Genomic DNA, 21,963 nt, shown 5'->3' on the forward strand with positions numbered 1-21,963 from the left:
ACAATAGAATCTCATTAAACGTGCATAACGTGCTAAAGTAGTACAAAAAAAAAAAATAAATAAATAAATAAAAATAATAATTATTTAACACAATTTTGTATGACAATTTCTCATACTTTAGGAATAGTAAGAATGTCGTTGTGGTTTAAGTTTGGTCTGTGTAGTTTGGTCTGTGTAGTTTATACAAAGAACTTTCTTTGTATAAACGTTCATGTTTATATAAAGATCTATGTAAAAGTATAGACTTTTCCCAATGGATCCTATAGTTTGGATTTTCAATTCTGTGTTGAGAGAGGCCAGATTTCTGCGGTTTAAAAAGACGAATGTGATCTTGATGTTCCGAGATACGTTTCTGAACAGACCTACCTGTCTGTCCAAAGTAAGATAATTTGCATGAGCATGGAATCTCATAAACGCCAGGTAACATCAAAGGTGAGAGTTTGTCCTAAGGACAAACTCTCACCTTTGTAATAATGAAACCTGTGGTGTGATCATAATTAAAAGAAATCACTGTGGTTAATACGTGTGTTTCTTTTAATGATGATCGCACCACAGGTTTCGTTATTTAAAATAATTTTATTCCTTCACGGGGAAATGACAGCGCAGAAGACAAACTTACTAGGAAAACTGCAATTAAAACAGGGTAAGCTACGAGCTAGAATATCTTTTTTATAAAAAGTGCAGACGCGATAATCTTATTCCAGCCTTTGCAAAACTGATGGAAGCCATCAAATCTCCAGGTGCCCATAAAATCTATCAAAAAGCAAGTCATTCCTTACTACTCAATCAGTTACAAGTGCCTAAGTATGAACTAGCAACAAACAATTTAAATATTACAGAACTAGAAACAGACTTGTCAAATACGTTAAATCAAGAATTGCTACAATTAATTATAATTGTCTCAAAGAATTCGGGAAAAAAAGCTTTTGATAAAAGCAATAGTGCTCTGCATATTAAATACCTTAATCTATTAAATCGATCAAAAAAGATCACTAACAAATTACCAACGGAAAAATGGGTAGTCAATTTATATAACCGTCCACTAACAAAAGATGAATTAAATGTTCTAGCAAGAGGCCATAAATTTGCGATTTCACTAAAGTGTTTCCCATATTTAGACTTCATACATAATATAGAAAGAAACATCAAACATCTCTCCAGTATTGAAGCCAACAGACTTCGATTCGAAGTAGCTAAAGTGATCTACAATGCCAAACCTTCAGAATTAAATATCCCACCATCAGAATTGAAAGCTATTATTTCCTTAAAACATAACAAAAATATAATCATTACTAGAGCTGATAAAGGAAATACCATTGTGGTTCTTGATACCAATTCATATGACCGAAAAATGAATTTACTTCTTCGAGATCGTAATACTTACGCCAAATTGGATTATGATCCACGAAACGTCAACTCAGAAAATTAAATAAGCTACTTAATGAAACTTCCTTCTTAGATGAAGAAACAATCAAAAAACTTAAGACCTCCTAGAATTTATGGCTTACCTAAGCTACACAAAACTATTGTTCCACTTAGACCCGTCGTAGACTGTATCAGCTGTCCAACATGCAAGTTATCAAGATTCTTATCTAACCTTCTCCGCCACTCAGTTTCTTCAATCAAAAATTCTACTGAGTTTCACACAAAAATTAAAGACATTCAACTATCAAAAACTAACTTGTTAATCAGCTTCGACATTGTCTCCCTCTTCACAAACATTCCCCATAAAGAAACAATAGAATTACTAACTCACAAATTTCCATCTGATATAGTTCAATTGTTCAAGTTTGTTATTGCATCAGGTTACTTCATCTGGAAAGGTCAAATTTACAAAGGTCAAATTTACAAGCAAGAAGAAGGAACAGCAATGGGATCTCCTTTATCACCAAACCTAGCAAACTTGTTTCTAGAACACCTTGAGGAAAAAATATTCACTTTTGAACCCAAACCAAAAATTTGGTTAAGATATGTTGACGACGTATTTGCAGTCTGGGATCATCCCGAACATGAATTACAACTGTTTCTAGATAAAATTAACCTTCTTCATCATTGCATCAACTTTACGTTAGAAAAAGAATCTCCACAGGGTATCTCCTTTTTGGATTTACACATCCAAAGAAACGAAGACGGTTCCATTGCCACGTCTGTCTTTCGCAAGCCTACATTCTCAGGAATTAAAAGTAATCAATAATACAGCCATCCTAAATGGATATAATCCTAAAACAACTCAAAAAATCATCAGTAGTCACTTCTCCACACATCAAACCAGACAGGAAGAAGTCCATAGGATTCCCATACCTTACGTTAAAGGCATCTCAGAACGTATTTCTAAAATTATGAAGAAATACAATTTTGCCACTACTTACAAACCTATCAACCAAATTTACAACTTGTTACCTTCTCCTAAGGACAAACTCTCACCTTTGATGTTACCTGGCGTTTATGAGATTCCATGCTCATGCAAATTATCTTACTTTGGACAGACAGGTAGGTCTGTTCAGAAACGCATCTCGGAACATCAAGATCACATTCATCTTTTTAAACCGCAGAAATCTGGCCTCTCTCAACACAGAATTGAAAATCCAAACCATAGGATCCATTGGGAAAAGTCTAAACTTTTACATAGATCTTTATATAAACATGAATGTTTATACAAAGAAAGTTCTGAACCCCTACTACACAGACCACACTTAAACCGCAACGACATTCTTACTATTCCTAAAGTATGAGAAATTGTCATACAAAATTGTATTAAATAATTATTATTATTATTATTTTTTATTTATTTATTTTATTTTTTATTTTTTTGTACTACTTCAGCACGTTATGCACGTTTAATGAGATTCTATTGTAATCATGTACCCTAACTGTTTGTTATTCCTATTATTGTTTAAAACTACTGTACTGATGATGTCCTAAGATACTTAGGATGAAATATTTACAATTAAATAATTTTCAATGTGGTTAATACATGTGTTTCTTTTAATTATAACTCTCTTCCGTTCCTAGACACACTCGTCACACGTCTTCCTTCAGGCTGTCTCTCCTTCTCAGTTTACTGCAAACCTACACACACAGGCCAGTACATACACAAAACTTCTTATCACTACCCAACACAAAAACTAGGAGTCATATGCACCCTTAAACACAGAGCTCAAACCATTTGTTCAAATGAACAAGCTCTTAACCATGAATATGAGCCCATCAAACATACCTTTATAAAAAATGGATACAGTATAAAAACCATTCACAATATAAATATAACAATATAAACTGTATAATTCCAGAAGAATCCTAATATGAGGACTTTAGCAGAGTTTATTGTAGTTTTTATTGGTAATTTTTTTTTTTATATCACTAGAGGGCAGGCTAGGAAAAAAGATTAGTTAACAACGTAGATGTAATTTATCTGTATAGAGTGCAACAGCATGTAGCTTTGTTCTTATACACATGTATCCTTCTGATGATGACCTCAATACAGGGGTCGAAATGTCAAGTTACTATTTTATTATTAATCAGTAAAATAATCTTTTCAACATGTGTGTTTTGTGTCCCTAAATTCATAAATATGAGTGCTGATCACCATGTAACCTTAAATGAAAGAGATAACAAAGATCTGTATTTAAGTTTTGTAGATCTGGAAAAGGCATATGACAAGGTGCCAAGAGAGACGCTATTCAAAACGCTACAGGTATATGGTGTCAGTGTGGCATTATATCAAGCAATGCTTAGTCTTAATTTGAATTGTAAGTCAGCAGTTAGAATTGAAGGAAGTACAGGAAGATAGTTTAATGTTAAATCTGGCGTCAGACAAGGATGCACATTATTCCCTCTGTTATTTATTATCTATATGGATCACATTATGAAGGAAAGTGGTATTAAATCTGATATCAAAATTGGAGATGTTAATGTCAGCTCTTTGCTTTATGCAGACCGGTGTTATACGTCTAAATAAATCCGCTGCAAGTCTGCAAGATTCCCTGACTAAATTGAATAACTGTTGTAATCGATATGGCATGAAGGGCAGCAATAACAAGACAAAGACAATGAAAATAGGTATAAGCATAGTTTCAACTCCATTCACAATGCAGTTGAATATATAGAAAAAGTAAAACATTTCAGCTACTTAGGCACGATTTTTAGTGAAGATGGAAAATGAAATTTGGAAATAGACAACAGAATCAACAAAGCTGGTATGGTAGGAAGTCAACTGAATAAATTTATATGGAATAAGAGAGAAATTAGCCAAAACACTAAATTAGCTGTATACAAGACAGTGTTCAAACCAATTTTAACTTATGGATCTGAGAGCTGGGTCAGAAGTAAACCACTTAACCAAAGACTAGAGACTGCAGATATGAGAGTCCTGAGAAAGATTAGGGGCATGAGCAGATGGCATCAATGGCAATATCATATTAAAAACGAGGGTATTAGGAAAGAACTTGACATTGTCAGCATTCAGGAATGCATTATCATCATCATCATCAAATTCCTGCCATGTACCCTCAAGGGGGTGTACAGGATATGATAGTACTACATGAAAAAAATTACATCATTACTAACTTCCTATCTACAATTTTCCTCCAAATCAGTCTGTTACTTGTCAAGACTTCAACATTATCAGATCTTATATTTCTATCATCTAAGGCACTTTGTACCGTATCAATCCACTTATATCTTGGTCTACCTCTGGGTCGTTTTGCTGCCAACCTGACAGAGAACACTTGTTTTGCTAATCTTTCTTCACTCATTCTGTTTAGGTGACCATACCACCTGAGATTAGCTCTGCTAACGCATTCTTGGATGCTGACAATGTCAAGTTCTTTCCTAATATCCTCGTTTATAATATGATATTGCCATTGATGCCATCTGTTCATGCCTATAATCTTTCTCAGGACTCTCATATCTGCAGTCTCTAGTCTTTGGTCAAGTGTTTTATTACTGACAGAGCTCTCAGATCCATAAGTTAAAACTGGTTTGAACACTGTCTTGTATACAGCTAATTTAGTGTTCATACTAATTTCTCTCTTATTCCATATGAATTTATTCAATTGTCTTCCCACCATACCAGCTTTACTGATTCTGTTGTCTATTTCTATATTTAATTTACCATCTTCACTAGAAATCGTGCCTAAGTAGCTGAAATGTTTTACTTGTTCCACAGGTTCTCCATTCACAACACAGTTGACATTTTCAATGATTCTGCCTATTTTCATTGTCTTTGTCTTTTTATTGCTGACCTTCATACCATATCTATTACAACAGCTATTTGATTTAGTCAGAGAATCTTGCAGACTTGTAGCGGATTTATTTAGAAGTATAACATCATCCACATAAAGCAAAGAGCTGACATTAACATCTCCAATTTTGATAGCATGTTTAATACCACTTTCCTTCATAATGTGATCCATATAGATAATGAATAACAGAGGAGATAATGTACATCCTTGTCTCACACCAGATTTAACATTAAACCATCTTCCTGTACTTCCTTCAATAACTGCTGACTTACACCTGAAATAAAGACTAAGTATTGCTTGATATAATGACCCATTGACACCATATAACTGCAGCGTATTGAATAGTTTCTCTCTTGGCACCTTGTCATATGCCTTTTCCAAATCGACAAAACTTAAATACAGATCTTTGTTATATTCCCATGCTTTCTCGACTATTTGTCTAAAAGTGAAGATCTGATCCTGACAGCCTCTATTTGGCCTGAATCCAGCTTGTTCTTCACCAAGCTTTCCTTCCAAAATTCTTCTCAACCGTTTCTCAAGTATACTTGCATAGATCTTGCCAGGAACACTCAGTAGGGAAATACCTCTGTAATTCTCACATTCAGTTTTATTTCCCTTTTTATATATGGGTACTATTAGAGCTCTACTCCAATCATCAGGAATTCGTCCCTCTGTCCTGGCTTTCTGAACTATGCAGTGCAGCCACTGTAAGACTCTTATACCACCATACACTCAGCATTTCTGGTCGAATATCATCTACTCCTGCTGCCTTTCCACATTTCAAGCCTTTGATGGCTTTTTCTACTTCAAGTATGGATATGTATTCCTGACTGCATGCCTGGTCAGTGTTTTTTACCACTGTGCTGTCATCACTGCTTGTTTCATTTAGCAGTTTTTCAAAGTAATTACTCCATACCTCAAGGATATCTTTTTCTCCTGTTTTCATGTCACCTTTATCATCTCTAACTCCTTTTACAGCACTCTTTCCTCCATTCCGAAGCTTCTTTAACAACCTCCAGAATATTTTGCCACCTTCTTGATATTTATTTTCTATATTCTTGTCAAAGTCCTCCCATGACTTTTGTTTAGCTAGTTTTACACAGTGTTTAGCATTCTTGCATTTATCTCTATATTCTCTAAGAGCACAAGTCAGCTTGTGCTCTTAGAGAATATAGAGACAAATGCAAAAAATATCAAAAGTTCCTGTCAAATAAGTCAGCTTATTTGACAGGAACTTTTGATATGCTTTCTTCTTTTCCATCACTGCCTCTTTAACTTCCTGTGTCCACCAGGGAGTTCTGATTTTTTTATCCTTGCAGACAACCTCACCACATGCCTCTCTGGCAGAATCAATCAATGTTTTCTTCAGAGTTTGCCACTGAATCTCCAAGGTTTGATTCCTGTTCTCAAATTCTTTCATTTTTTCTTCAATAATCTTTTTGTATTTTAGTCTACAGTTCACATTTGAGAGCTACTCAACTTTTATTCGCTTTAAAACTTTCTTACATGTTATTCTTTTCAATATGAAATTCAATTTCATCCTGCTCAAGACTAAATAGTGATCACTTCCAATTTCAAATCCTCTGTGCACTCTGGTGTCCTGCATCAGGGAGAAAACATCACTATCAACAATAACATAGTCAATGAGACTTTTCTTATTCCTAGCCTCTTCTCTCCATGTGAATTTGTGTGCATTTTTATGTTGGAACATGATGTTAGGAATGCATTAGCAGAGCTAATCTCAGGTGGTATGGTCACTTAAGCAGAATGGGAGAGAATAGACTTAGCAAAAGATATGTTCTCTTTCAGGTTGGCAGGAAAAAGACCCAGAGGAAGACCAAGATATAGGTGGATTGATATGGTAAAAAAGTGCCTTAGAAGATAGATCTGATAATGTTGGAGTTTTGACAGGTAACAGACTGATTTGGAGATAAATTGTAGATCGGAAGTTAGTAATGATGTAAATTTTTCATGTAGTACTATCATATCCTGTATACCCATTGAGAGTCCATGGCAGGAATTTGATGATGATGAGATCAGAATTATCTACTTGTATATGGAAATTATGTGACTCCTGCATTAATTCAATCTTTCTATCTTCCTGGGTCTGGTTATCACTGATGAGACCTCAATAAAAGTTTAAACCAATCTGGGTCTTAACCTTTCCATAATGAATAGGATTATGCATGTCCAAAAGAAAGTGTGCTTTGGATTATGGGATACGAAGGCAGTTGGTGTAATATCACCAGTCTCTATATACAAGTAGCCCAGTCGTGAAGTTACTTCACATGCAAACTTTGTTTGCTTTCACTTTGTTAAAGGATTAAACAGGAATATAATTTACTTGTCTACCTTAGAATTCCTCATGGAGTTGAGACAGATTTTTTTATTATTATTATTATTACTACCTCAAGACCTCATGGAGTCAAAGACTCATCTGGGAGGTCCTTTTATCACACACATACACAGCTCATCATACTCTGTCTTAAACACACTCAAACTCCTTGCAGACACCACACTCTCAGGCAAGACATTCCAATCATTCACAACTCTGCACAAAAAAAAACCTGCCTTCACTCCCCCTACTCACACACTCTTTATACAGTTTCTAGGGATTATGTCTGGTTCTCCCCTGATATCTCACTATTTTCTGTAGAACTTCTCCAGCATTGATCCTGTAACAACCCCTTACCAACTTGTAGGTCTCTGTCATATCTCCCCTCTTCCTCCTATCCACCAGACTTTGCAAATTACATCTTCTCAATCTTTCCTCATACTCGACATTCCAGAGATCAGAAACTACCTCAGTCGCCTTTGGACCCTTTCCAACATCTCTTCATCCTTCTGAAAACCCAGTGACCAAATCTGGGCACAGTAGTCCATGTGTGGTATAATCAAAGCCTTATAGAATGGAACAAGAATATCCCTACTTCTACACATCAGTGTCCTCCACATCGTTCCCAGAAGCCTTTGTGTTGTCTTTGCAAGTTTGGCTATGTGTCCCCTGAATTTTAGATCCTTATTCACTGTCACCCCCCAGACCTCCAACAATATATCCTCACCAAGCATAAATTCTGCATGCCATCTTTGTTTTCCAAATTTTAAAACCTTACATTTTGCAACATTGTACTCACATCCCCATTTCCATGCCCAATCACTCAAATTATTCAAGTCTTCTTGTAAAGCCACGACATCTTTACTGCTCTTCATGGTTTATCCCAACTTTGCATCATCCACAAACAACTGAATATCTCCATCCACATCTTCGCCAATATCATTAATATACAAGTTAAACAGTAATGGCCCTAAAATATATCCCTGAGGCACTCTACTAGTGACTTTCCTTTTCCTGGATATCGCACCCCATACACAACTTGTTGATACATATCAGATAGCCAGCCTCCAATCCAATGCACTAATCTAATATCCAACCCCATCTGCTCTAGTCTGACTGTCAACTTATCATGAGGTACTCTATCAAAAGCCTTTGTGACATCCTAGTATATTACTGTGTATCCTTCTTCTCTGTCCAAGGAAGCAGTCACTTTATTGTAATAAGTAAGTAGATTACTAAAACATGACCTCCCTTTAGCAAATCCATGCTGTCAATCAAAGATAATACCATTGTTGTCAACCCAACTCTGGATCATAGTTCTCACAAGCTTCTCCAACAACTTAACCAAAAAACCTGACAAACAGATAGGCCTATAGTTTGATGCTTGAGTTCGATGACCTCCTTTATGAAATGGCACAATCTTGCCCTCTTTCCACTCCTTAGGAACTTGACCGAGTGAAAGACTCGTATTAAAAAAAATGTCAAGGCAGGTGTCGACTCCCTGACACATTCCTTCAGAATACATGGTGATATATTATCTAGTCCCACAGCCTTATTAACATCTAGTTTACTCAACTCTCTCCATACACCTCTTGCTCACTTACAGTCAGTCTCTCCTCCCCATCATCAACTGCTCTCAATCTCTCCATGAATCACATTCACAAGATTCAAAGACCGTTATGAACTGCTCATTAAGTATCTTCACGACACATTCTGCAACAGCTGTCTTTATACCATTTTCTCCAATCAATGTCATCCTTCCATAATCATTCTTTCTTTTGCTGGCTACATATCGAAAGAACTCCCTAGGATTCTTTTTGGCTTCATTAGCTAACTGCTGTTCATACCTCTCTTTAGCTACTCTAACCAACCAAGTCACTCTCCTTGCCTGGTCTTTGTAGACGTCATGGAATTGGTTATTTCCACTTCTCTTATGCTGCCTCCACAATGCCCTTTTTCTCTGTATCGCATGCTTAATCTCTTTATTCATCCATCTCACACCCATCTTATTTAACCTTCTCACCCTTGGAATACATTTAGACATTGCATCTACTAAACAATTTTTGAAAATCCCCCAAACTGCATTGATCTCTTTTCCAGCTAACTCCTTATTCCATACTACACCTGCAAGCTGTCTCCTGAGCTCTTCATAATCACCCCCCCCCCTTGTAGTTCCATATATACCCTTTTCTCACAGAGGTCCTCACACTGCTGGCAATCACCCAGGTAATGACCTGATGGTCACTCTGACCAATTGGTGGATGATTTGACACCTCATTTATAATTACATACTCCGATGCGATGACCAAATCCAAGACCCTCAATCCTCGTGTGCCTTCTGTTACATACTGCCTGAGGTAGTATGTAACAGTATGTAACCCTCAAAAACTCAAGAAACTCATTTTCTTTACTTCCAGTTGCTATCTCATCATTCCAGTCTATATTGCCATAATTAAAATCACCCATAATGATCACTCTTTTTTAGTTAATTCTTATATGATAAAATTTTTTGCTATAAAATTTCACAATTTAAACTTCAGTGCCTTGCAGAGAATCACAAAGATAAATTAGTTGAAAATCTTTTCTTTGATTTTCATTTAGGTCCCAAAGGAGAAAAAGGAGAATCTGGACAGATTGGTCCACAAGGCATTCCAGGAATTCCTGGTATTCTTGGAGAGAGAGGACATGCTGGTTATCCAGGATCACCAGGAGAAAAGGTGAAACTCACATTCCAAACATATTAAAAAATATAACTGCCTTACTATGTTTGTAGTATAAAATAACGGCAATGTTGTATTAAAAAGGTTGCATTATATATTAAGAATATGAATACCTTGAATTATTAGCCCATAAGGCCTAACATGCTGTAGTGATAATATGGTACATTATCACTATAGTATATTATTGCTTGAAACAATTGAATCTATTGTGTAGACCATTAAACAATTGTTTACTGGTCTACACATTAGACCATTAAACTAATTATGCAAGAACTTTGCTAGTAGATTAACCCAGTTGTGCCCTTCAATAAATGTATTTTAAAAAAATAAATATGGACAAAAATAATAAATTGCTATAGTGAATTTTCTTTATAGTGGCAATTGTACCTATGGACTATGACTAGGACTTCTTTGGCAATTTGGAGGTGCTTAGGATATTGCAGAACACAGCCAAGGGATGCATATTGATGGCATATTGGCCTGTGTATTAAGAAAATATGCAAGGGAATTATCATCTCCTCCGACCAAGTTGTTTAATATAAGCCTCAGTACTTGGAAGGTGTCAGTGTAATGGAAAGAGGGAATAATAGTCCTCCTCCATAAAGGAGGCTCCAAGACAGAAGTAGTAAATTATAGGCCAATCACTATCTCAGGAGTGGTGGTTAAAGTATTGGAGAAATAGATAAAGGACAGAATTCAAGACTGGGTGGATAAAAATATGATACCTTATAAGAGGAAAATTACTAAGGTCTTGCCTTAGTAATTTTCTTACTGTTCATAATAACATAACTATGGAGTTGGATAAAGAAAATGGCTACTCAGTGATACTGCTGGACTTTGCAAAGAGATTTAACAAAACTTTGTTGCGTAAATTGCAGCAAATGGGAATGGATATGAATTTGGTTATTTGGACAGATATCAAAGTCTGATTTATGGAGGAGTTGAGCTTAGGAGAAGGCAAGTGACTAATGGTGTACCACAGGACTCAGTACTTGGTCCTTTTCTGTTTAATTTGTATATCACTGTTGTAGGAAATGAATTGAGGAGAAACATTCAGTTGTTGCCCATAGATGCAAAACTGGAAAGAGCAATAGTAAATGAAGGTAATATAGCAATCTTGCAGGATGACTTAAATAGATTGGTAGTATGGGCAAAAGTAAATGACTGCCAGTTTAATGTAGCCAAATGTAAGGTGGCACTTTGAGAAGAGGACATTATAAGCTGTGTATCATATTAATGGAACTGAACCTCAGGAAACTGAGGAGGCCAGGAGCTTTAGAGTGATTATGGACAGGGGGTTGAAGTTTAGAAGGCCTATTTCAAAATTAACCAAAACAGCATATCAGATCAAAATTCCTGATCTCCTCAGTTTCCTGAAGAGGCCAGGGACTTTGAACAACATACTGAGCAGGATAGGAAGGTTATCTTTCCCTTTAATAAGGCCACATTTGGACTACTAGTGCATGGATCTGATTCCTTGGATTCTGTGAGAAATGAAGAAGTTATGGAGAGCATTCAGAGGTGAGTGACAAAGATTGTGACAGGTCAGTAGAATGCTCCTTTTAAGAATAGATCGAAGGTCTGTGGGCTTCAAAACTTAACTGACATGCAGTAACAGAAGAGACATGATAGAAGCATATGTTATTAAAGGGGTTTTGTTTGATTGAGACTGATGAATTTTTTCAGTACATGGTAGGAAGGAAGAGAACAAGGTTACCCATGGAAACTGTGTAAAAGTGTAGTTAGCAAGAGTGTTAGGACTAGATTTTTTTTTTCATGTGGACTGACTGGGGATTTTCAGTTGTTTGCTGATGATAATGCAAAGTTGGGGAGGATTATAAGTAGCACTGCTGATGTTAATTCCGTTCAGGAAGACTTAAATGGAATAGAACTACAACTCCACTCCTTTGTCCAAGTCAAAAGTCTATTTGACTTGGACAAAGGAGTGGAGTTGTAGTTTTAATATTAATAAGTACAAGGTGTTGCATTTTGGAGTGCAGAAATATAAGGCTGTATACTATATTGCAGGAAGGGGATGAGATTCAAGATTTGGGAGTGATGGTTAACAATAGGCTGAAGTTTAGAGGGCATATTGCAAGTGTTGTGAAGACAGCACATTGCAGTGCTGCTATGATAAGAAGTACTCTAACATGTAGGGATAAGGATTTGATTGTGCCACTATATAAAGCACTGGTCATGGACTATTGTGCTCAGATTTGTTCACCTGGTTTGCAATATGATGTGGAAGCAGAGATGAGCAATTAAGACTACTCTGGAATGCTGGATATGGAGAGAGAGGTTGAAGAAAAGTGGATGGCAGAGTTTGGTGGATAGGAGGAAAAGATGTGATATGAAGGGATTTTAGCAGATTAATCCAGAGGGGATTATAAAAAGAGTACAAGGCCATCCCTGGAAGTTGTGTAGGAGTGTGAAGAGTAGATTTTTTACATAGAAGCAGAATCATCCTATTCTAGTAAATCTAATGAAACCACTTGGGCTGTCACAGGCTCTTCAGCTTAATACATAAATGGATAACATGAGAAATGTGATGGTGAGTATTAGATTTTTCTCTCGTAGAACGGTGCGTGATTGGAATGGACTGTCTTTGGAGGGTGAGTTCAGGTAGTGTGAATGAATTCAAGAACATGTATAACAGACAGCTGGTGAAGGTATATGTGGCCTCTCTCTCACTGAATTCCTGGCTTCCTGGAAGTCTCTTAATAATAATAATAATAATAGATATCATAGGATGGATCCTGTTTTCTTAATTTGCTATGCCTGCCACTAGTGTGTTCTAAGGTATGATATTTGCTGACTGATTTCCAGTTGAAAAGTCCTTATACATGGTTTTTGCATTCTAGACAGGGTTTTTCCCAATTAGAGGGAAAAACCCTGTCTAGAAAAAAAAATATATCATTCCATCTGTGGCCAAAAGAAGCACTTTCTCATGTTTTTGAATAAATGATGCTTTTACCATATCATAGCTATGTTATGTTTATGATGTCAAGTGATATCTTAATATTCAACATCACACTGTGAAGAAATGTTGAAAACATGAGTTGTTTGCTATGAAACAATAAATATTTAATTCTGAAAAATGACAGTGAGGAATTAAATATCAACTGAGAGACCATGCGATTAAGACAAGGAAAATTTGTGCAAGATCCAAAAAATTTCACTGAAGAGGAAAAATCTTGGCAAAAAAAAAAACGACCACAATCCTAAAAAAAATCAATGTTATCTTATTTTTATAAACAACTTCATTTTCATTGTCTTTGTCTTTTTAATGCTGACCTTCATATCATATCTATTACAACAGTTATTCAATTTAGTTAGGGGATCTTGCAGACTTCTAGCAGACAATTTGAATAAGCTAGATAGATTGGCAAATGAATGGGGGCGGGGTCAGTTTAATGCAGCAAAATGTAAGGTCTTGAGGTTTGAGAAACATCGATGGGATGCTGCATACTCTATGGGAGGAGTTATAATGGAGGAAGTAGGGGAGACAAGAGATCTGGGGTTGATGATTGATAGAAACCTGAAATTTAGGGGACATATTGCAAAGGTGGTGAAGGTAACACAGAGGATTGCTGCAATTTTGAGAAGGACACTGACCTGCAGAGATAAAAGGGTTATCATTCCATTGTATAAGTCTCTGATCAGACCACACTTAGACTATTGTTCTCAGATCTGGTCCCCAGGATTTGAAGAGGATAAATTAACTGTGTAAAGGGTACAAAGATGGATGACAAAGATGGTTTCAGGACTGTACAATTTTGGTTATGAGGATCGGCTGAGGGAATGTGGACTGCAGAGTTTATGGATAGAAGAAGGAGAGGTGATATGATTGAGACTTTTAAACTGTTGAGAGGTGGTTACAGGGTTGACACTGGGGGTTCTTTCGCTTGGTTGAACAGCGGGAAGGAGTGATGATAAGAGGCCATCCCTGGAAGTTACGAAAGGAAACTGTGAGAAAGAGGGTGAGGAGTGGTTTCTTTGCATGGAGGGTGGTTGAACCGTGGAATGCATTGCCTGATGGAGTGCTGAGAGCGAGAATAGTCAATGAGTTTAAGGAGTGGTATGATAGACTTTGTGTTTCTTAGAAGGGACCTCACCTTGATGAGTCTTGACAGACTTTATGTTCTTAGGAAAGACCTCCCACGATGAGTCTTTTGACTCCATGGAGGCCTGAATAATAATAATAATAATAATAACATCGCCTGCATAAAGCAAAGAGCTGAGATTAACACCTCCAATTTTGATATTAGGTTCAATACCACTTTCCTTCATAATATGATCCATATAGATAATGAATAACAGAGCGGATAATGTGCATCCTTGTCTGACACCAGATTTAACATTAAACCATCTTCCTGTACTTCCTTCAATTCTAACTGCTGACTTATTCAAAATGCTACAGTTATATGGTGTCAGTGGGGCATTATGTAGCTATTCAAAATGCTACAGTTATATGGTGTCAGTGGGGAATTATATCAAAAAATACTTAGTCTTTGTTTAAATTGTAATACAACTCAAATAAAGACTAATAAAGACTAAGTATTGCTTGATATAATGCCCCACTGACACCATATAACTGTAGCGTTTTGAATAACTACTTTCTTGGCATCTTGTCATATACCTTTTCCAGATATAAGAAACTTAAATATAGATCTTTGTTATATTCCCCATCATTTCTCAACTATCTGGCATAAAGTGAAAATCTGATCCTGACAGCCTCTATTTGGCCTGAATCCAGCTTGTTCTTCACCAAGCTTCTCTTCCACAATCCTTCTCAACCATTTCTCAAGTATACTTGCATATATCTTACCAGGAACACTCAGTAATGAAATGCATCTGTAATTCTCACATTCAGTTTTATTTCCCTTTTTATATATGAGTACTATGAGAGCTCTACTCCAGTCATCGGGAATTCGTCCCTCTGTCCAGGCCTTCTTAACTGTGCAGTGCAGCCACTGTAAGACTTTTATTTTTATACCTCCATACTTCTGCATTTCTGATCGCATATCATCTACTCCTGTTGCCTTTCCACATTTTAGGCTTTTGATGGCTTTTTCTACTTCAAGTATGGATATGTATTCCTGACTGCATGCCTGTTGAATGTTTTTACCACTGCGCTGTCATCACTGCTTGTTTCATTTAGCAATTTTTTGAACTAATTACTCCATGCCTCAAGGATATCTTTTTCTCCTGTTTTCATTCACCTTTATCATCTCTAATTCCTTTTACAATACAAATCCTTTTATAATTCCAGTTCTTCCAAGGATCCCCTACCACACCTAGCCCACCCAGGAGTTTACAAAATAGTTTGCACATGTAACATACCATGCATAGGGGAAACAGGGCGAACCATCCCAATCAGAAAGGATGAACACAAACGACACATAAAATACCTCCATTTTGAAAAAACCGGCCTTTCTGACCATGCACTCCAAACATACCACAGAATTGATTGGAAAGGTACCAAGTCCCTACACCGCACCAAAACCTTGTTTCGAGAGGAAATTCAAGGAAGCATGTGAAATGCTCAAACATGATCCGAATCTGAATAAAAATGATGGTCTAACCATTCCAAGAATGTGAAGGACCCATCTGCAACCTTCATAGCAACCACAAAGAAAAATTTCAATACAAGAAGACTTGGCAAAGTTTTTTTTATTTTTTTTCCTGTACAATCAATAGCAACCTGTACTGTACAAATCCAGAAGATAATCGTAATATAACAATATAAACTATAATTCCAGAAGAATCCTAGTACTTGAGGACTTTAGCAGAGTTTGTTGTAGTTTTTATTGGTAATTTTTTTTAAATCACTAGAGGGCAGGCTAAGAAAAAAGATTAGTTAACAACGTAGATGTAATTTACCTGTATAGAGTGCAACAGCATGTAGTTTGGTTCTTATACACATGTATCCTTCCAATGATGACCTCAATACAGAGATCGAAACGTCAAGTTATTATTTTATTATTAATCAGTAAAATAATCTTTTCAACACGTGTGTGTTTTGTGTACCTAAATTCATAAATATGAGATCTTTGTTATATTCCCATGATTTCTCCACTATCTGTCATAAAGTGAAAATCTGATCCTGACAGCTCTGTTTGGCCTGAATCCAGCTTGTTCATCACCAAGCTTCTCTTCCACAATCCTTCTCAACCATTTCTCAAGTATTCTTGCATATATCTTACCAGTAACACTCAGAAATGAAATGCCTGTGTAATTCTCACATTCAGTTTTTTTCCCTTTTTATATATTGTTACTATGAGAGCTCTATCCAATCATCTGGAATTCGTCCCTCTGTCCAGGCATTCTGAAGTATGCAATTCAGCCACTGTAAGACTTTTATTTTTATACCTCCATACCTGTGCATTTCTGGCCAAATATCATCTACTCCTGCTGCCTTTCCACATTTCAGGCTATTGATGGCTTTTTCTACTTCAAGTATGTATATGTATTCCTGACTGCATGCCTGCTGAATGTTTTTAGCACTGTGCTGTCATCACTGCTTGTTTCATTTAGCAATTTTTTGAACTAATTACTCCATACCTCAAGGATATCTTTTTCTCCTGTTTTCATGTCACCTTTATCATCTCTAATTCCTTTTACAGCACTCTTTCCTCTATTTCTGAGATTCTTTAACAACCTCCAGAATATCTTGCCATCTTCTTGATATTTATTTTCTATGTTCTTGCCAAAGTACTCCTGTGACTTTTGTTTAGCCAGTTTTACACAGTGTTTAGCTTTCTTACATTTGTCTCTGTATTCTCTAAGAGCACAAGGTGACTTATTTGCCAGGAACTTTTGATATGCTTTCTTCTTTTCCTTCACTGTCTCTTTAACTTCCTGTGTCCATGATGGAGTTCTGATTATTCTATCCTTGAACACAACCTCACCACATGCTTCTCTGGCTGAATCAATCAGTGTTTTCTTCAGGTCTTGCCACTGAATCTCCAAGGTTTGGTTCCTGCTCTCTACTCTTTCGTTTTTTGAGACTTTTCTTATTCGTTGCCTCTTCTCTTCATGTGAATTTATGCACATTTTTATGTTGGAACATGGTGTTAGTAATAACCAGTCCATGTCCTGATCAGAAATCCAACAGGTATATGGCATTATTATTAGCTTTGCTCTTTTCTCCAAATTTTCCCAAAATATTTTTGTATATCTGACAATCATTTCCTACTCTGCAATTTATATCCCCGACCAGGACTTACTTTTCCTTTCTTTTGTGTCAGTTGCTTTCTCTAAAACCTCAAAAAATTCATCTACTACCTTCGTAGAACCTTCTGTGTGGCCATAGGCACAAATAAGTCTCATTGTCTAGTTTCCCATTCTCGTATTTGCTGACATCACTCTACTTGAGACTGCCTGCCATTCAAGAAGATTAGCCTCATATTTATTGTTGAATACTGTGGCTACTCCTTCTTTTCCTTGATTGTCATTGCCTGATATAACATTTTGTATTTATTACTCAGATAAATCTCACCAGTTTTTGTTTCAGTCATCTGTATCATGTCGATCTGGTACTTATCCAATTCCTCAGCTAGCTACACTTCTTTGCCATTCGGCTTCTTATGTTGATAATACTGATCTTGAACTCTGGTAATGTTGAGTTGGGGTAAGTTTTATGATTTGTTCCAGTAGCTGACTTTTCTCTGTTTGCTGTGGTTCCCCTGGTGAAAACAACGGGGGCTTTGTTTAACCAGGTGCACCCCAGCCGGCATGAAATTTTGTCATGTTGTACAATCATTTGAAATTTTGGTTTAAGCCAATAAGAATACAATTTGTTCGGCAAAATCCCAAATTACTAGCCCATCCTCGTCCATTCAGTATCCAGGTAGATACCTGACAGGGTGACCACAAGAAGGTGAGGATTGGACATTAGGTCAGAAGCTCTGGTCGGTTCTCTGCATTCCTTTGAAGGCTATGTGGAGGTCTCCTCTCAGTTATATAGTTTTGATCCTTAAGCACCCTGACATTACAATTAAATCCTTTAATTGTAATATCCAAATATTTAAAGAGATGGAGTAAACACGATAAGCACTATGAACACTCTACTACTGGCGCAAACTGCATATAAACAACAGTGGAACTGTGCGACGGACAGTGCTGCATCATGCTAATAGTGCACATCTCACTATGACGTGCATATGCTTGCGCACATAGCAATATCACACTGTGGTAAATGCAGTGCTGCTAGTGTCCTTCACTCTCCAAAGTGCTACAAGATAGATTTTTATTATTTTTTATACAAAATAAGAGAATTGTATAGGATTGTTGATGATAAAATTAAATATCGGCAACAACAAATATATAGAAATTAATAAATATATTTATCTATTGAGAAAAATTGGGGATGCTGCAGTTCCACAGTGCCTATGCACGAGCCAACCCTGCTTCTACATCATGTGATCTACAGGACATTTCATGATGTGTCCAAACCATATAAGCCAGTGCTCAGTTATTTTATCAACAAAAATCTAACTTTGAAGCTCTTACAGATGTGTTCATTATACACTTTATCCAGCATGGCAACACTTCTGGCTACTTCAGCTTCATCTCAGTGGCAAGTAGCTTTTGTTCTTGTCATTTCTTAAGAGGCCAATATTCCACACCATATATAATGATCAGTCATACTGCTGTTTTCTATATCTTCCCCTTTACTTGTACTGGCATCCTTCTGTTACATAATATTCCAGGCAGCGCTCTCCATTTCATCCAGCTGGTGTTCATGCAGTGTTCCATGTCTGTATCAATAGTGCCATCCTTTGTGAGGATTGAGCCTTAGTACTTGAAGTTGTCAACCCTTCTTGAGTGATGGTAATACCCCTTCCCCCTCTCTCTGTTTTATGTCCTCATTCTTTTAAACCCCCCCCTTTCATTCTTTATGTATTTGACTACGTTGATGTCTTTTGAACTACAATGTCTTCTTTTGCGATTTTGAAGCTTTCCTTATCTTCAAGATCACAAGATCATTTTTGGGCATTTCAAGTCATGCATAAAAATTATTTGCACTACTAGCTTTTGCTTGTGCTATAGTACTTCTTGCATCCTTCTTTGCTGCCTAATATGCAATGCGATCTTATTGTGAAGCTTGTCTTTTGCATTCTTTTCCTTCCATCGTCTGGTTTCCTTGTTGCCTATTGGCACCTTCAGTATGCCTAAATGGTGTGTAGCCTGTTTAGTGCAGTATTATATATTCTATCTAGTTAGTTAAGAATACCTGAGGATACCTCTGATCTAGTGAAGTCAATGTCAAGATAAGTGCAAGCAGTTATCTCAGTCAAAGGAGGCTAAACACTTACTACTAGGTAAGCGGGCATAATGTTTAGATAAGTGTTCATAAGTATATATATATATTTATAATTCCATTTAATTACTCTCTCTCAAATTAAATTTTCAGGGTGAAAGAGGACCACCAGGTCCTCCCGGCTCTTTTCCTGAATTTCATTATCGTGAAGATGGAGGCTTTCTCCCAGTACCAGGTCCACCAGGACCTCCAGGACCAAGGGTAATAATTATTTATTTAAATGAATAAAATAATTTTTCTAATGGCAGTTTACTCTATAGATTTGTGTTTAGATATTCAATAATGTAGCCCCCAAACAGTCCTCTATAGTGAAAACCCTCTTCTGTTTTAAAATATTTAACAGACTAAAAAACTAACAATAATATAAATAGTAGTTGGAGGAAAGAGTGAGATGACATTTAACTGGAATGAGATGTAAGCATAAATTGTTTTTCAGGATATGAGCCTACTGTTAAATTCATAGTCTGATGCAGAGAATTATTACAAGCACACAATTACACATTTGATATCCAGTTTTTATGAATCAATCCTCAAGTCTTGTGGCTGAAGAGATAAAGACATAAGAGAACCGAAACCAAATAAAATTGAAATTAATTTATTAAAATATAGAATGAAAGATTAAAATATGTTCACAGATATTAATCATTTAAATGTAAGAGGAAAAGCCAGTTATAAGAAAAGGAAAAAAAGAAAGATAAAAAAAGATTTGGAAAACAATACTGGCTTATGGAGAACTCTGAATTCTGAACAATTATTGAGAAAACTGGGCAGCTGGGTGGGTGGATGGGTATGTGGAGGGGGGGGGAATAAATTATTAGGAGCGAACCCAAACACTGCAGTCCAAAAGCCTAATTCTATTCTTTTTAAATTTTCCAGATCCTTCCTTTCACCCTCCTCCGCTTTTAATTTTTTTTTTTTTTTTTTTTTAAAGGGTAGGCCTATTTTTTCTTCTTCTTCCTATGGCTCTTGGTCTTTGTCACCTCCAATCCTGACCTTTCCAGTTTGGACACTGCACTATGATGCAGCTATCTTGATTAATGATATTCTCTCCAGTTGTGCCTGGTTTTCTTTCTGATCTTTTACCAAAAAAATTTACTATTTATAGTTTTCTTAGGAGAATACAGTCATTTTCAATTCAAAAATGCAGTATGACATGACATAATATGTCTTGTCTACTGCATGGTTTGCATGTTTTATTATTATTATTATTATTATTATTAAACAAGACCTCATGGAGTCAAAGACTCATCTAGGAGGTCCTTTTATCTCACACACATCTCATCATACCATGTCTTAAACACATTCAAACTCTTTGCAGACACCACACTCTCAGGCAAGGCATTCCAATCACTCACAACTCTGCTTGAAAAAAACCTGCCTTTCACTCCCCTACTCACACCCTCTTTATACAGTTTCCAGGGATGACCTCTGGTTCTCCCCTGATCTCCCACTATTCTCTGTAGAACTTCTCCACCATTGATCCTATAATAACCCCTTACCAACTTGTAGGTCTCTATCATATCTCCCCTCTTCCTCTCTCCACTAGACTCTGCAAATTACATCTTTTCAATCTTTCCTCATACTCGACATTCCAGAGGTCAGAAACTACCTTAGTCAGTCGCCTTTGGACCCTTTCCAACATCTCTTCATCCTTCTGAAAACCAGGTGACCAAATCTGGGCACAATAGTCCATGTGTGGCCTAATCAAAGCCTTATACAATGGAACAAGAATCTCCCTACTTCTACACGTCAGTGTCCTCCACATCATTCCCAGAAGTCTTTGTGTTGTCTTCACAATTTTGGCGATGTGTCCCCTAAATTTTAGATCCTTATCCACTATCACCCCCAGATCTCTTATTTCCTCTACTTCAACAATATATTCTCACCAAGCATAAATTCTGCATCCCATCTTTGTTTTCCAAATTTTAAAACCTTACATTTTGCAACGTTGAACTCACATCCCCATTTGCTTGCCCAATCACTCAATTTATTCAAGTCTTCTTGCAAGGCCACAACATCTTCACTACTCTTTATGGTTCGTCCCAACTTTGCATCATCTGCAAACAACTGAATATCTCCATCCAAATCTTCACCAATAGCATTAATATACAAGTTAAATAGTAATGGCCCTAAAACAGACCCCTGAGGCACTCCACTAGTGACTTTCCTTTTCCTGGATATTGCACCCCCCATACACAACTTGTTGATACCTATCAGATAGCCAGTCTCCAATCCAATGCATTAATCTAATATCCAACTCCAACTGCTCTAGTTTGACTGTCAACTTATCATGAGGTACTCTATCAAAAGCTTTTGCGAAATCCAAGTATATTATTATGT

General features: G+C 36.6%; 1 protein-coding gene across 1 annotated transcript in view; it reads left to right on the top strand.

The window, feature by feature from the left end:
* The window catches only part of Mp (collagen XV/XVIII-type protein multiplexin), a 339,834-nt gene that overhangs the window by 255,272 nt on the left and 62,599 nt on the right, over window positions 1-21,963 (top strand). The window contains exons 18-19 of the mRNA XM_090402408.1: window positions 10,180-10,295; window positions 19,717-19,824. Coding sequence (XP_090258534.1) covers window positions 10,180-10,295; window positions 19,717-19,824 — 224 coding nt within the window. The remainder of the gene's footprint in view (window positions 1-10,179; window positions 10,296-19,716; window positions 19,825-21,963) is intronic.

Source organism: Typopeltis vanoorti, chromosome 2 (genome assembly GCF_054136105.1).
Source record: "Typopeltis vanoorti isolate ZY-2024b chromosome 2, IOZ_Tvanoo_1.0, whole genome shotgun sequence".
NCBI classification, from domain to species: domain Eukaryota; kingdom Metazoa; phylum Arthropoda; class Arachnida; order Uropygi; family Thelyphonidae; genus Typopeltis; species Typopeltis vanoorti.